Consider the following 17,715-nt stretch of genomic DNA (forward strand, 5'->3'; position numbering starts at 1 on the left):
GCTGCATTGAGTGAAGAGGAATTGTCTTGAGCTGCATCTAAAATATGTTGGTTGCTCCAAAAGTAATGCCTCATATTTATTTCCATGGAAACTACAATGGTACAAAGAATATGATAACGCTATTCAGTAGAGCAAATTCTCATCTCCTAAGCACTTTTTCAGTACAGTCACCACCGTTAACTATGCATTTCTGCTGATGATAAACAAGAGCCTGCATGCCGCACTTGTAAAAATCTGCACTAGCGGAGGTGATCCACTGTCACTGTCACCACACTGAAATGCACCACACACAGCTTCTCTGTGCTCACATCCACTCTTTGGCCTCCATAAAGGCTCAGCAAGCATTGATGAGTGTCAGTGGGTATAATTTGTCCGCATGGAGGATTTCAGTGACACACCTTTGCTTCCATGTGAGACAGATCCTCCCTGAGCCTTCTCGGAGCTAAGCAAAGCCAGTTCCCTCACACTGCTCTGGGATGAGATGTGCCATGGGCCTTCCCTAGCCCTGAGGCACCAGAATGGGCCTTAAATGTGAAATGTAGAAGTGATGAACCCTGCTGCTCACTTCAGCTTTTCCTGAACATGTCAGGAACAAGCCTCAGAAATAACCTAAGGTTTTAGGTGTATTTTCATGGCTGTGTAGAAGCTTCTACTCTGTATTTGAGCTTGTGTTGAGTGACTGGTCATAAATTCTTTGACAAATAAGTCATTCTTCAACCAATTCTATTTAGTTCCTGGTATTGTCTTCCTAAGAGCATTACAGAATCTAGTCTCAAGAAAAGTTTTATCTTGCTTTGTCCTTTAACACAACTTGAGAATAATTTCAGAGTCTCTATTAGCTTGATGCATTACTTAATGTGTCCTTTTTCAAGCACAAGGGCATAGGTTGTGCAGTGAATGTTAGGAATCTTTTCTGTATAGCTGAACGGTCAACATTGGTAATACGAGGGCTGCTCCGAAATTAATGCCTCCTATTTTATTATGTTGGTGAGGTCTCCCCATGGCCTTCTGTTCTCCAGATATTTTTTTCCTTTTTCCTACTGCCATATCCTACTGCGTGCGTAAAATCTTGATTCCTTATACAGCTGTTAGCTGATTTTTCTTAATAAAAGTCCCTTGATCCTGCTCTTTTACTACTAATGAAGTAATAGTGCTACCAACTAAACAGAACAGGTTTTGTTTATCTGAAAATTTCAGCTTCAGAGACACAGAATGCATTTAAGAAACTTCACATAATCGCTTTGGGCAGAAAAAAACGGGCAGGTCAGTAATTCACATATTTTCCTTTTAAGTATATATATTTTTAGCAGACAATAGCAGCATTCTGAAAGAATGTCTTTCTCCAGTCTAAAGACTTGTGAATTTCAGCAGGAAATTCAGCAGGATTCTGAGTTACACTAGCAAGGTGCTAATGTGTGGGATGTGTGTCTGTACCTACTTGGGCATACTTTTAAGAAAAGGATGGGAATAAAGGAAAAGTTCATCTGGAATCTGTGGGATTTCAACCTTTATGCTCTTTCTTTCATAGAACAGATTTCAGAAAAGTATTTAAACTCTTTATTAATGCCAGCTAATGGCAGTGGCTCAACAGATGACTGTAACTATGTAAGAACTGCAGGATCAGGCTCCCAGGGCCTCTTCTTCCCTCAAAATGTTTGTGCTCTGGGAAAAGATTAAGTAGTTTTAGAACAGTAGTATAATGTAATCAGTGTACTTAAGTATGATATAAACATATCAGATATATAACATACTTGATCCTCTTGTTGCATTAACTCTTTATAAAGAATTAGGTACAATCTGATTTCAGATTTCTTTCTGGTTTCTTTTTCCCAACTGATAGCTCTTACAGGGTCCAATTAACCACACTTGCACTGGAGAGGAAAAAAAAATTAACAAAAAGAAACAAACAAAAAAAAACACTCATGGGTACAGACAGCTCTGATGGGCTAAGAAATCTGCTGAAAACCTGTGTGTTACAATGGATGCCAGACTAAACAGGAGCTGGCACCATGCATTCCTCATGAATAAGGCAGACCCATATGCTTGGCTTCTTTGTACTGGTGAGTCTGCCCCTGGATTTCTGTGTCCAGTTTTGGGACCTCCCATTTCAGAAAGGCTGCTGAGAAACTCGTGTGGATTCAGAGGAGAGCTGTCAGGATAACAGCACTTGGGGTGAGGGAGGGAGCGGGGCTGGTTTAGTCCAGCAAAGGGGATGCTCAGGGAAGCTTTCATAGCATCCACATCTGCTAATGGGAAGACAATCAACAGAGATACACAGTGGTATAAAATGATAGAGCCCAAGGCAACAGTTTCAAATAAAGATTTGGCAGGTTGAGACTGGATATTAGGAAATGTGTTTTATTAGGAATATGGCACAGCATGGGAGCCTGTTTCTTGGATGTAGTGAAATCTCCATCCTTGCAGCATTTCATGACATGTACAGGAAAAGCTGCTGCTGTCCTGACTGCTTGTTGGCAGTAGGCACATGTAAAGCGGGAGGCTGGACTAGATGTTGTCCAGAGATCCCCTCCAACCAAATTATCTGCTGTCCTGTGTCAGTCGTTCATGTTTCTGATGAAATTCAAGAGTGAGAATTCCTCATTGCTACACACGCAAAGCTTTGCAAAGCCAATTAAAAGCTTGTTTGAAATATTTAACTCATGAGTCCAACTTTTTGTCTTGCTTAGGCCACACTGAGTGAAGAGACAATGTCTTGGGCTGCATATAAAGTAAATAGGTCCCTCCAAAAGTAATGGCTCATATTTTTTTCCATATAAACTAGAATAGATCCAAAGAGCCCTGTTTGATTGAACAAATTCCTATCTACAAAACACTATTTTTCAACATTGTCATTACTGATAGCTATGCATTTTTGCCTGTGATGAACAAGGGCTTGCATGATGCAATCATAAAAATCTGCACCATTGGAGATGACCCACTGTCACCACTGCTGAAATGCACCACCTACCACCTCACTGTGCTCACATCCACTGTTTGGTCTCCGTAAAAGTTCAGCAAGAGTAGATGAATGTCAATGTGTTCATTTTTTTTTTCCCATGGAGGAATTTAATGACACACTATTTCTTTGTATGCACTTCCATGTCAGACGTGGTTTTGTCAGACTCCCCTCTGCTGCCATTTGTCACACAGCAGCAATACAAAACAGAATATTTGCAGGAAGGTTCAACTTCTGCTATACCACCAGCATCTACCTCTGATATCATGGACCAACATAATGAAACAGGATTTTATTTTTGAAGCAGCCCTCATACGTAATGTAGTTGATGTACATGAGCAACAAACCATATTTTACTTTTTGAAAATTATAAAGCTGATTGGCTAATGGGAGGGTTATCTCTACAGGACACTTACATTAAAAAACTAATACCAATTATGTGATTGAGGTGACAGCGTTAGAAGGATGTCAGAGTAATAAGTGAGGAAACAAAAAAGACTGCTTATTGACTTCATAGGTAGATTTCCATTAAATAGTAAAAATTCAGTTGTGAATTACTTTTTCTCTGCTATTTGAGAGTTTTGATATACCTTAGGTTTCTGGTTGTGTTTAATAACACAGAATTGGAAATTGTGATGAATAATCATCCCATGCAGATAGAGGGTTGTTATACCTTCTAAACAGAACAGAATTAACATCAGATTTATGATGGCTTTCCCCAGTGTTTGTAAGAACTATTGGGACAGCATTGTGTAACGTGATCTATCATAAGCTCAAAGACAGCTGAATAGCAGCAAAGAAAACTAGAAAGCATTATCTCTGCATAGGCTTGTAACACATATGGCAGAGCAAAAGTGAAAGTGGTTGAAGATTTCAATTCTCCATGTTGCTACCAATTGTTTGTCAGTGGTGGAAAGTGTGATGTGCTTTCAGCTCAATTGCTTCTATTTGATGTTGGATACAGGAGTTTAAAGGTATGTTAGACATGTCAAGTCGTACTGAGGTATTTATTGAGATGCGTAGATAGAGAACAATGTCAAACATCAGGGCTTTCATTTTATAAATTATGCAAATTACATGAACTGTAGCTCCCTGGATTTTTTATATTCTCTAAAAGAACATGGAAATATATGTATCCTTTTTACTCTTGAGTTTAGGAACTAATTGTTCGTTTTTTATTACACACACATATATATATATTTTTTTTTTTAATAGGTGCTGCACAATGGACTTGTGATGGAAATGGATCACCCAACAGCTGGGAGGATAGCTGTTCCAGGTTAGATGTTTAATTCTTTTTTCTAAATGGAGCTTGAAATTAAATGTTACATGACATCCTGAATAGTTCTGGAACTCAGCTGTGGACATGACACATCTTCACATTTCACTCAAATGAACAAAAGTTTAAACAGGAAGACATTTGCGCTCATATTCATTCCAGTAGCAGAAAAATTGGTTAAAATGTGTGTCAGAATAGCTTCTGGTTTTCATCGGCCGGTTGTCATAAAATTTGAACATGGATTTGATAATATTTGCAAACTCCCACTGCTAGAAATATTACTGCTAAATCGTCTGCATGAATATGTGTATCTGGTTTTGATTTAGGTCTATTTTGCAAGTTACACAGACGTCTTTTAGGGACATTTCTGTTGTTAAAAGTAAAGAAGGAAGGAAAGGGAAGTTCATACCAAAGGTTTGATCGCAGTATTTTGTTTAATGAAATTAGACATAAAGATCTGCAATTATGAGGTCTTGAATAGATATTTTGAATTTCCAAAGAATATAAAAGTAAAACATGAGTATCTTTTTAAAGTGGGTCAGGACTTTGAGCTAGTTTAGCTTTACTTACATTGGAGTTAGTTGTGAAATGGGGTTAGGTTCATCAGATCCTTGAGGTTGGCTATGTTTTGATGACTGAGCTTTACCTAAAATCTACTAGCTCTTTGGTCAACTTTTCCTAATTTTCTATGTTTCTCTATATCCCAAGCCACATTAAGAATTGTTTCCTTCCTCATTCGGAGCACCGTGCCATTTTTATTTTTATAACATATTCTCCTTACATTGTGACTTTCTGAGCCAAATTCCATCCTCTGACACAGCATCCAGTTGTCATCAATTTCAGTTGACTTGAGCACATGTAGTGGTAAGAATAGTTTGACCCATAAAATTTATCTTAATTTGCACATCCTGGAATCACACAGGGATGCCGAAAGAATTATTTGAATGAAATCATTCCCACATTAGATCATATTTTCTGCATGAATAGAGGGGGTGTTCTGTGTCTGTGTATGTATGTATTTGTTCTTTATCACAGTTTGCATTCCACATTTGATCCCACTAGGTTTGGAAATGTGTTTGACCATATTCAGAAGTACTTCTCTAATTTAGATGTGTGTGTGTGGAAATAGTAATCCTTTTGTTTCAGTTTCTAACAGAAATGTAATCCTGGTTTATTTATCCAAAATGGAAAGAGTAACAAGGGTTTTGAATTAATTCTTCTTAAGGAAGTGGGCAAAAAAAGCCTCGCAGATGGTAGAGAAAGTGTGTAAGGTTTTCTTGTTGCATACAATGTATAATCTATCTTAGAGAAAGCAAATACTCCTTAAGGGGATAGGTTTAACTGCAAGAAGAGGAAGGAGATGAAAGGAATGTTCTAATGTCTGTCAGCAGCGATAGAGAATATTGGCAAGAGAGGGAATTTTTACATAGATAAGCCATAGTATTTCCCAAATCCTCAGTTATTTTTTATTTTATTAAAACTCAAACTGGTGACACTGCTCTGAACTAAAATAAATCATCTTAATCTCCAATGATTTGCCATTTAGATGGGATTCTATGAAGAGTTTGTTGTATTGAAGCAGATGGCTGAAATGATGATTGCGTATTTGAGCAGGAAAAGGAGAAATCGTTCCTTTTCTGGCATGGAAGGATAGAGGAGAGAAAAGAGAAGGAAAGATGAAGGACTGCTCAGTGTGAGCAGAGTGGACCCATTGGTATCACCAGAAAGACAGAGAGTTACTCTGTCTCAAAGCCGGATTGCATAAGGAGTCTATTTCTATTGATAGTAGGTAATGGAATCAATGGTATATCTAAAGATCACAGGAAAAAGTGTGTCATCAAGACCTCCAGCAGACAAACTGTTTCTTGATGACTATTTAAATTAGAAACAACTTTTTCTTTGATGTGATTATATTTGAGTATTGGGTAAAGGGTGGCTTTACTAAGCTCTTAGTTTCTGCTTAATTGGATTGCTTAATGAAGATATTAATGTGGATGTTGGAACTGAGTAAAGTAAAAGTATTCCTCCTTAAAGAGACTAGAGAGATGGATCCCAAAATGAAGTGGGTGACTGTTATTTCTTAACCATATAAGCCAGATTTTAATATATATTAGTTGGATTGGACATCACTCTTGAAGCTCTTGACAGAAGTCAGACTTGAGCTGCCAAGAAAAATTGCAAGTGCATTGACATACATTTAGTGAGTGCTTGCTGGCACATTTCAGCTCTGAATGTTGTGACAGACCTCTGTCTCAAGCATGTTGGTTTAGACTAGTACTTCTCTAGGTACTTCCTGGCATTGTGAGTGGCTTCCTGTCTTTGAATCCTCACTTGTAGATGCTGCATTTATTGAAATACTATGGGATTGTGCCATTTACTTTAACACAGGCTATGTTTGCAACACTGGACTTCATTGATTCATAATCCCTTTTTTGCTTAAATGTGTTTTGAGTACTCCTCACGTGGTTACTGAACTTGATTCTTTTCACACCTGTTCAGTGCTTTCCCTCTTTCTTTTCTTAGCATGATATACTACCTGCTGATAAGGTACTGGCTAGCTGGTAGAACTGGAATTATAGAAGTTGCATTATTAAAAATATTTCCATTCATTCTCTTTAAAATGTGTACTGATGATAGGAGAGATACAGATCTTGTCATTTGATATGTCCCGTTCCTACCATTCATTGAAAAATGTCTTTAGGATACTGTTTCTCATATTCCTTTAGCAGTATATTGATGTTGTGATATTATTCAAGAACTAAGTTGTTGAATACAGATGCATATTTTTGTCATATAGTAAATTGCCATATACCATATATACAGTATATGCAATACTGTGAGAAATCCTTGCTTGAATCCCAGAGACCTGGCACCGTGCAGCACTCAATGTTCTTTGATAGAACTGATGCATCTAATTGTAGGACTATACCAATGAGACTCTTCTAGCTCCATCTCTGAAGTCATCAAAGCTCTGAAGTCAACCAAAGCTTCATCATCTTTAGTTCAAGAGATGGCCTCCAGTGACTGGAGCACTCAACTGGAGAAGAACAGGGGCTGTTCTGACCTTGGTAGAAGTTTGAGCCTGCACAGCAGCCCACAGGGAGCTGAGAGGTGCTAGGATCTTCACAAGAGTGCATGCTGGGAGGACGAGGCAATGAATGCTCTGACTGTATATCAGAAAACTGTTTTTCACCATGAAGGCAGGCAGACAGTGGAGCAGCTTGACCAGAGAGGTTGTACAGGCTCTGTCCTTGGAGGTTTTCAAGGAAGTACTTTATTTAACCCTAAGCAACCTGGTCTGACCTTACACCAGAGCTAGGTTTGTGTAGGAGCTTAAACTGGAGACCTCTTAAGGTCTTTCAAATGTGATTTATGCTCTTAACCTGTAACTAACCCCACTATCTCCTCACTCAGTTCCACTGCATGTAGCCCTTTCCATAGAACTTTGGAGGAGAAGAAACATATCTTTGAGAAAATTAGAGATGTAGAGTACATAAAGTACTTTTGAGAGCAAAAAAAAACGATGGGGGGAAGTGTTTCACAGAGTACCACATTGCTGATGATTCTGGATAGCACAGAGACAGAGTACAGCTGAGGAACTTCAAGAAGCTTTAGCATCAGGATTAACCTTGAACACTTTTGCCAAGCAGGAATGGACATTACCAAAGCACAGTAGCAAGTGAGTTTGCAGGAGCCACTGAGTAATTTATTCTGAGTTGCTGTGTGGAGTGCAATGGATACCAACCCATACTGATTCTGTAGAAAAAGCTAACAGATGCAGTGCAGTCTTACCCAAATTTTCTCCATTATAATATATGGTATCTGTTCTAGGAAACTTAAATAATAATATTATCATCTCCTGTGTCTAATTATGACTTTTAAAAGTTACCAGTTGATTTTTTATAGTCAAAAGCTGGTTTTCTGTTGTTTGGGTTTTTTTAATAACTTTAAAAAAATGCATTCAGCCATACAAAAAAAAAAAAAAAAAAAAAGAAAAAGGAAAAGGAAAAAACAAACTTCGTAGAATTTACTTTATTAACTATTAGGAAAGTCTGTGAAAGGAACCTTACTTACTTCTGATCCCTTCTAGGCCTTAGTGAACTGGAGATTTGGATATAAGCCCACACTTTGGAATCATCTCTCATCAAACAGGAAATAACATAACTGTAGAAATCATGTAAAACACCAATTCCGGACAAAACAGCTATTCTTGGTTTTGATAGCATTCATATTCTATGTTCTGCTTATCCCCATTTCCTGAGTTCCTGTTCTTTGGCCCATGATCTGCATCAAGGATGTCTTCATGGCTCTGAAAGGGCAGTCTTATACCTGGCTTTGTGATTTCCTTTTGTGTTCTTGAGATAATGTGTCTGACCCAGCCTCAGTTAGGAAAAGCAGTACAGGATTCCTCCTTGGTATAGCTTTCTTGGACTTAATTCAGGCAATCCATGTTAATTAATCAACCCACTCAGGAGAACTGTCCCTTTTTCTGGTCTTCTCCTGTCACTGTACATTACAAATATACTATTGAAACAGGAAAGACATTTTTTTTCAGAGATAGGCTTTTCCTGTTGTATGATTCATTGAATTGTGTCATGGTTCCATGGAGACTAATTGCCATCAATCTCTTAGAAGAAATGTTTTAAGGAATAAGGCTAGGAAACAAGAAATCTTATAGGATGTCCTTATAATGCTGTGGATTTTTTCCCTAACCTTGTGCAAATAATTTATCACTCTTTGTGTCTCACCTTATTAATCATTTGCAGTTTTTCAGATCATAATTATTAGCTTTAAATACTTTGAGTTATAAGGAAATGAAGTCTGTATAAAAAATGCTGTTTCTGTGTGTATATACATATGCTTACTTTATCAGTGTAGAAAAAACTAGTTAAAAGATATTAACAGTGGCGTTTCTGTATGTTTGCTCAGGAGATATGTGTGTTAATATACATACTATCTTTTCATATATATAATGAGGGAAGCTTCAGTAGGGCTTAGATACGTGACAGAGAAAAGTGACTTCTGTCTGGGAGAAGTTAGCAGGAAATTAAGGAAGTCTGTACTACAATCCATCGTTTCCTGCCTCTAGGAGATCCCACCATATAGCAACAACAGCCACAGCATAAAAAAAAAGTCCAACAGTGTTCTTTTTTTCTTTCAAGAACCTCTGCTTGAACTTCTGATCCTGTCTGCTTCTCATCAGGCTGCTTTTTCCTATGCGTCCGTGCGCACGCGTGTGTGTGCACGCATGTGCATAACTGATGTTGATTGAAAAATTTTAATTTCACTTCACTATTTATGGTACATTGGAGACCAACAGCTTCACCGGCATTACTGTTACCTCATTCACCTTTTTTAGTCATCAGCACTGACTGTTTATGTCTTTTACATTCACAGAACTGATTTCAGTTTTGAGGAACTCAGGACCATTACAGCAACTCAGCAGACATGATATACGACAGCTCACTTAGCTATCCTCAAATACTTCAAAAAATCTTAATATATATATATAAACAATATATTCATACTGATTGCAAAAGCAGAAAAGAGATGGTGGGAATAGTCAGGAATATGTTACGGTTTTAGGATTATGATTTAGGTTTAGGATTATGTAGAAAATGTTAGTAATGTTTTTAATGTGTGATACTGTTATGTGGAGTCTTCAAGATTTCTTTTGAGGTGTAACAGAATGAACAAGCCTCTTCATAGTTTTGCTCCTCTGTCACATTTTTCTACTGTATATTTTAAAATTTGTTATATCTTCTGTAGAAGATTTTTGTGCCACAGCTAATAATTTTAAAGTTAATTTTTCAAGGGAGGAAAAACACCTCTCTCTTACCTACTTATGGGGCTGCAATTATTGGAGGAAATGAACCAACAGTGAACATCTTTCCCACCAGGCTCAGGGTAAGCACTTACGTGCCATGCACTCGGGTCAGGCAGTGCTTTGTGATTCTCAAGGATAGGTTGTCAAAGGTGTTGTTAACGTTGTCTCATCTGGACTCTCCTCTTGGCAGGCCAGAGGTTTTTGAAGCCCTTTCTTAAGTTTTGCACGTAAGGCAACGTTGGCAAAGTTGTTTTTTTTTTCTTGTTTCACACATTCCTTTCCAGGACTTGATGCTGTGGTATTGGGAGATGAAATAAAAATACTTCACTGGGAGATGAGAGCATTTTCCCACTTGGTACCTAATGTAACAAAGTCAAGTGCAGTTGTGGTTGAAGTTTGGCTCAGTGTTGATCAGTAATTATATTTCTACTGGAGAATATTTTCTTTATATGTCCTTTGTATTTCTTTTAAGTTGGACATAGCAGTTTCTTATGGAGAGTAATCTATCACCTTGCTGCTACATGGGAGGAAAAAAAAAGGTTGAAATGTTATCTGAATATCCAAAAGGAAACTCATTAATTTCACTTCGATGGTCACAGTCCTAGAATTCAGCTTTCTTTAAAACTAAAAATGACTTTTTTTTTCTCTGCTTAAGCTCATTTCCCACTTCTTTCTATACGAGTAACAGTAACAGGCCCTCACTCTGTAACAAGCACGACCAGGTGCTCACGGAGTTCAAGGTGTGTGATTGTAAAGATAGATCTGCATGCCTCGTGTGCATTGTAAAACAGCCAAATTACTTCAACACCCATAAATTGCAAGTATATCTTTATGATCTTTAATAATTACTGGATATGAAAAGGAATCCACTGTCAGCTAAAAAGTTTGGTTTTATTAAATGTAAAAACATGTTTTAAACATTTAGACAATTTTACTTATTCCCTGGGTCACGGAGTGTACTAATCCTCATTTGTGTTTCCTCCATGTCGCACTGACCCGGGCACTGCTTCCTGTGAGTGGAGAGCATGATTTGACTTAAGCTGTTTTATGTGAACCTAAACAGAAAAACTTTATGGCCAGCAGTGGCTATTAGATCACATAGTTTGTGTTCTTGCAGAATTGGCCATAGAATTCCATGAATTCACTTTCTGTGTGTTTGACTGCAGCAGGTCTTATCCAGAAGTCCTCAAGAGATGGAGAATTTATCAAATATCTGTTTTCTTTAAATACCTGGTCAGATTCATTATTAAAAATAAACACAAACTTGCCTTTTTTTTTTTTTTTTTTTTTTTTTTCCCCTAATCCAAAGTGCAGCAATTATTTGTGTCTTTCTCACATATGTGAGAGCTTTAACTACTTGTGTTTCCCCTGTGAAAGTACTTACATGACAGAAGTCACATCTGGATGACTTTTTGGCGAACAGTGTTGGGTAATTTGCACATGTCTTTTAAGGTATGTTGTGTAAGCAAAGTGCAGCAGCCTTGTAACTCTGTCTTTTATATTGCAGTTTGTGTTCTGCATATTTACAGAAAAAAAATTGCAGGTGTACAGGTGTATGGAGTAATATTTTTTGCTACCAAAGCAAAGAAAATATTGTACAAAAAAAAAAAAACTACCAGAAAATGTCAGGGATAGACAGCAGAGTAACTGTGTTTTCCCTGCATTTTGTGCATCTGATTGAATGTAATTATATTTTCTTAATATATATTTTTTTCTAACAAAAAAAAATAATCTTGTAGTTTATATTTGTGTATTTATAAGATGGGCTGCCTTTGTTTCATTTCAGCTCTAGTTGAAATATTTCTATCAGTTCCTTAGGGGTGAGTGTGTATTTTTGTGATTATCGTTTGCTGTGATTGATAAGTTCTTCATGTGCTCTCGATTGCTGCCAGCCTGCATGGTGCATTCAACCTGCTGTGAGCTTACCATAGAGTATGAAGAACCGATCTGGTCTAGACTCCATTTCTGTTTCTCCTCTCTTTCTTTGATTTGAGTTTCATAATCAGTACCTAAATTTGATTTAGTTACCTCCTGTTCCAGTCTCTGTTGAAGGTAGTGGTTTTGAGTTGTTTATGTTTGTCAGTGTTATGTGGAAAGAGATGCATTCTGGAGTGAAAAGTACAGTTTTGACCATTCTTCTATGCATTTCCATCTTGATTTCTTCATCCATTTGTGCTACTAAACAACCATAAGGGTACTACCAGGTTTGTTCTTATCCTTCTTTCAAATCCCTGTTGTTCCTCAGCAACTTGATTCACTCGTTTGGCATCACAAAGCTCCTGCTTCAATTCCATCAATGCTTGCTGAGCATTTATGGAGATGAAGCAGTGTATATGAGCACAGTGATTTGACGAGTGGTGCATTTCAGCAGTGGTGACAATGACAGTGGGTCACCTCAGCACGTAAGCTGGGTTCATCATTGGTGAAAATGCATAGCTTATAATGATGACAGTGTTGAAAAGTAGTGTTTAGTAGCTAGGGATTTGCTCTGTCAATAATTTTACTGTGCTCTTTGTAGCGGCTGTATTTTCCATGGAGATAAACAGAAGCCGTTACTTCAACCTAGCATACATGTATTTATGTATGATAATATAGGACAACCTACATACATGTATTTAACCTTCCTTTTTTTTTAATCTATAAGCTGTAGAGAAAGGCAAATTTTACTGTTCTCTTAGTCAGTATGAACTTGCAATTCTTTTGTTCCTCTTCATCATGCTTCCCACAGGTCTTCCTTGTGATATTCTGTCCAAAAATTTATCTCATGTTGGATCAAAACCTCATTTAAAGGGACCATTGTTGCCTAAATTAGAGATATGAGATGTGTATAAGCAGTTGAAAGAAAATTACATCGATCTCTTTGACTGTCATTCTGCATTTCAAGCTCTTCTATAATTTGCTTTCCGATTTAATCTTGAAAGCTGAGGCAGCATGACTATTTCCAACTCTCAACTACCATTTAAATACCTGTGTAGGTAATACTAGCTTGTCTTTCAGGCTATTCTTGTTCAGATATCTTTTTATCTTAATAAAAATAGAAAAAAAAATGTTTTTTTTTTAATTTTATTTTGAGGTTTCTCATCTCTCTCATGTAGTTAATGAAGACACAATTTATGTTAATATGATCCAACAACCTCTCCCAACTACTCTAAAGCTAGTTTTGATACACATGTTGATCAGTTCACCAGAACTTAGAATCATAGAATCACCAAGGTTGGATCATTCAAGATCATCCAGTCCAACCATCCACCTACCAGTAGTATTTCCCCACTATGTCCCTTAGTACAACATCTAAATGTTTCTTGAACATCTCCATGGATGATGACTCAACCACTTCCCTCAGCAGCCCATTCCAGCACCTGACCACTCTTTCAGAGAAGAATGTTTTTCTAATATCCAACCTGAACATCCCTTGGTGCAACTTGGGGCCACTCCATCTAGTCCTATCGCTACTTACACAGAGAAGAGGGCAACCCAGTAGGTCACAACCTCCTTTCAGGTCAGAGGAATAGAAAGTCTCTCCAGAGTTTCCTCTTCTCCATGCTGGAACTTTTCTGGATTACTTGAACAGTGAGAACTCTTGAACTCCCAAGAGTTTCTGCAAAAAGCCTGAGGGTTTGGTTTTTCTTCCTGATTTTTATTTAAATGAAGTTATTGACTAAACTTGATCTAGATTTGCAAATGGTGTTTTTTTTTAATTTTGGCAAATAAAACTAGCTTCTCCATTCTGTCACTCTGTGTGAAAGATTTAAACCAAAACAGACAGAACAGGTGTGAACTAGTTATTCCAAGGTCTACTGAAAACATAAGGCATTGGGTTAAGATTCTTTTAGAAAAATGTTTTTGACAGAGGGTCTGTTGAGATATGGAACAGTGTCTCTGGAGAAGACATAGAATCCTTGTTTCTTTGGGTATCTGAAACTAGGCTGAATGCAGCCTAGTGTTAAAAAAGGGCATTTTACCTTTATGAAAAGCAGATAATTTTTCTATTAAAAGATATTGACGTCTGAATGAATTTCAAAATTTGGTGTCAGTTTATTGCTTTAAATTAAGGTTGTTTCAAGATAGTGAGCGTGACAGGCCAATAAAAGTTTTAAATTGACTTTTGTGTAAGTTCTTCATGGGTTTTGAACTGGATGCAGAGATGAAATGAGCCTAAGGCTCATAAGATTAGAACAAGCTTTTAAATATTCTTTGCAAGCTGCTTTTAGAAACAACACAACATAAAGTCAGATGCAGGTGTGAAGAGAGGCAGTCCAATTTACAAAGAAATATGGGGCAAACAAAATCTCAAATCTGAGCATGCACAAATACAGTTCCAGTTGCACAGTCCTTGCAGGCATTGAAAACACAACTGCATGCACACGTTTGCTATTCCAAGCTCAGGAACGTAGACATAATTATGCAAGCTCGTATCAGTTCATGGCAACTTGATGTTAAGAAATTACAAGATTAACAGTAAAAAATAATGTGCGTTGAAGTGATTTGTGCTGCACTGACTATGAGATTTAGATTACTATATGAGTAAATCTGTGTTGAAAACTGTTGGGAGTACCCTAAATTCCCAAGTTATCTCTGGGAGTTTTCTCTTTCTCAGGGAACAAGGTAGTTACATTTTTAGTTGAGCTAAAGATTTTTCTTTTGAGCCAGGTCAAGTTCTGGTTACATCATGCAGCCATTTCTGCTTTGCTTTTCTGTCCATGCAGTCTGTTTTTCAATATGATTTCATGTGTGCTTTGCCTCTTGGGACATAAGTCTTTGTGGAAGTGCTTAGAACGTGTCACAGAAAAATCTCTTTGCAAAGCCGATTGCTTTCTTCACAGTTATATTAGTGGTTTATATATTTGATCATGTGAATGCACTCCTTACTATTTTGTATATTCAAGCCAGGTGTTTATGTGATTAAATGAAGAGTGTGCTGTTCTGTTATTTCCTTTACATGGGAACTTGTTTGAAAATCCAGCCTTCACCACCTAACAAATAACATATTAGGGATCAGTCAGTTTGACAAAGGAGGCTTTTTCGGCAGGCAGTCCAGTTCTTATGTTTTTACATTTATTCATAGTTGGGGAAATGAAGAAGATAAAGTGGAGCATAGATTTTCATGTTGGTAGCATATTTACCTTTGCTGTCTTCCTAGTTAGCTAGATAATGTTTAGAGTTGTAATTCCTGATTTTTACTTCCAAGTTTTGGTTATGCTCATAAATCAATATCCCCTGAAAATCCGCTGTATGATTTAATAGTTGTTTTATTTTGAGAACGAATGTGTATTATAATAGCCTGTATTTCTGTTTCTCATTTTGCTTGTATTTCATGAGAGAAAAGATCAGAAAATGTTGAAATGTCCTTTTGTCATTACAGGTTCAGGTATCATGCTGTAGCTGTCACCAGCTCTGAAAGGGTGTTTTTAAGAATTTGTGGATGAAGTGCAATTTCACTGTAGTTGTATAGCAATGTTAGATCGGAAGATAACATTTTAACCTGTCTGTCATTATTTTTCAAGTACTTCTGTACTGTACATTGTAGAGAGAACTACTCAGTAAGGGGAGAAACAAAAGAAGAAATTGAAGGAATAGATCAGAGGCATCAGTTCATTTGGTAGAAAACCCTTAGTGTCTTGAAATGAAGCGGCCACCTTTTAAGAATCATTATTCTGACCCGTTTTAAGTCTGATAAAATGTTGGCTAGTGTGGAAATACTTTGGAAGTTTCCTTTCAGTTGATCTCAAGGAAGCAAGCAATACCATGTTTACTGCTTCAATATGACTTTTAGATTCAAACTGTTAATCCATTGTTAAAAGTGTACGCAGCCAACCTGGTGCCTGCAGGCTATACACAGCCATGGACATCTAGTAATGTGGCCCCATCTGACTCATGGAAACTAATATTGTACTGGATACATCCTCTAATGAAATCTAGATTTTACCCCTATAACATAACTACATCTTGCACCTGTATAATACTACATGAAAGTATATTATATATCATTATGGAACATAACAATTTTGAAACCTATGGAGGTCATTTGCTGTGAGTGAAAGGCTAGGTAATATCATTGCATAAGATTTACCAAGGAGGTTCTAACAGTTTCAGCTTTTGAAAAATCTATTATATAATGGTACTGTTAATATGCAAAAAGAAAGCTAAGCCCAGGTAATCTCAAACTATTATTTTTTTTAAATCTGTTTATCCCTGAGTAGTATTTATATTTAATTACAATCAGATGTGATATGAAAGACAGGAAAAAAACATTATTTATTTATTCATAAACAAGATTTCAAATACTGGGGACCATCAGGGAATTTGTGTGTTCTGATGACTTGTGGAAATTATCTTGTTGAAGAACGTTGTGGATAATATTCAAATTAAAGATGAATTAAACAAATGCTGTCTTATTTAAAACAAAGCATGAAATCCTCTGCAAAAGTTCTGTGTTCCTTTGGAAGACATAGATTCTGTTTTCAGGAGTTTTCCTCTAAATTTAATTTGTTAGATCTCTTCTAATTGGAAATCAATTAAAGTGTGTCATATATTACGGAACCTAATACATACAAGACAATGTAAGCATGTCAATTCGTGGTACATTTTACAGTACATTTTTTGCTAACTGTAAAGAGATGATAAAGGGATCGAGTTTTGGAGGTTATTTAAAAAGAGATAAGATCAAAAACTATACCATAATTTAACAAATTCCCCTTTCTCCTAGTACTTCATGTCTCTACCCGAAGAGTCTTCAATGGTTCAAATTCTACTTCTCTATTTCAGTCTAATTATTACCATCCCTTATGCCACATAAAGAAATAAATCCTACTCCCATTGATGAGTGCATTTGAACTATTACTCTGGGGAGGAAGAACTGTATACTGTTTTAATAATTATACTGGCATAATAGCTAATTTCCACTTCACTGCTGCTTTTAGCTACTGAACTAGTAAAACCTGTGGGCCAGCGACAACGATCTAGGCAGGAATGCAATCGTACTTATTTCAGAGGTTATTTCTAGGTGCAGATGTAATTGGTGTGCAACTCACACAACCTTTGAAAGACTTACGACCTTAGGTTGTATGTTGTCTTCTTCCACAGGTCTTATATTTCCAATCTTTCCTAAATACTGCAGCAATGGAATGTAATGACTGAGGCATGCTGACAGAGAAAACTGTTTTGTCGTGAACTTTAAGACGTAATGGATATACAGTTCATTTACCTTGGTGTTCTCCCACTGGTAACATTCAGCCTACAATAAAATACAGGATGATCGAATAGTTGCACACCTATGTAGATGTAAGAGAGCTGGAAAAATAGGAAAAAAAAGCAAATTATTAAGACAATGTATGTTTGCCAAAGCACAGCACTGACCACTTAACATCCAGGATATGGCGTGAAATTTTATTTTCCAATGCTATTGCATCTATTTGACAAAAATGATAAAGTATATTCAGCTAGTTCTTCTTTCCTCTATACTTCTAATTTATAGGTTCAAAGAATGGTTATAAGACATATGTTGTGTACCATGGTTATATTATACTCACAATGCTGAGGGTTTGTGTGTGTGTGTGTGTGTGTGTGTGTGTAAAGAAGCAAGTTTAAATTACTACTTTTTTGTTCCATATTTTGTTTCATAGTATTTGTGTATTACAGGCTTGCCCCTACCTC

At 36.9% G+C, this 17,715-nt stretch overlaps 1 protein-coding gene across 13 annotated transcripts in view; it reads left to right on the plus strand.

Annotated features, from left to right (window-relative positions):
- SUGCT (succinyl-CoA:glutarate-CoA transferase) overlaps positions 1-17,715 on the plus strand; it is a 354,560-nt gene that overhangs the window by 268,423 nt on the left and 68,422 nt on the right. For all 13 annotated transcript variants that reach the window (XR_014884043.1, XM_085226688.1, XM_085226689.1 and 10 more), the window contains one exon: positions 4,172-4,235. Coding sequence is in view for 12 of the 13 variants with exons in the window: in XM_085226688.1 (XP_085082814.1) it covers positions 4,172-4,235 (64 nt within the window). In the remaining variant the exon portion in view is untranslated. The remainder of the gene's footprint in view (positions 1-4,171; positions 4,236-17,715) is intronic.

This window comes from Meleagris gallopavo, chromosome 6 (assembly GCF_905368555.1).
Source record: "Meleagris gallopavo chromosome 6, MGAL_WU_HG_1.1, whole genome shotgun sequence".
Classification (NCBI taxonomy): Eukaryota; Metazoa; Chordata; class Aves; order Galliformes; family Phasianidae; genus Meleagris; species Meleagris gallopavo.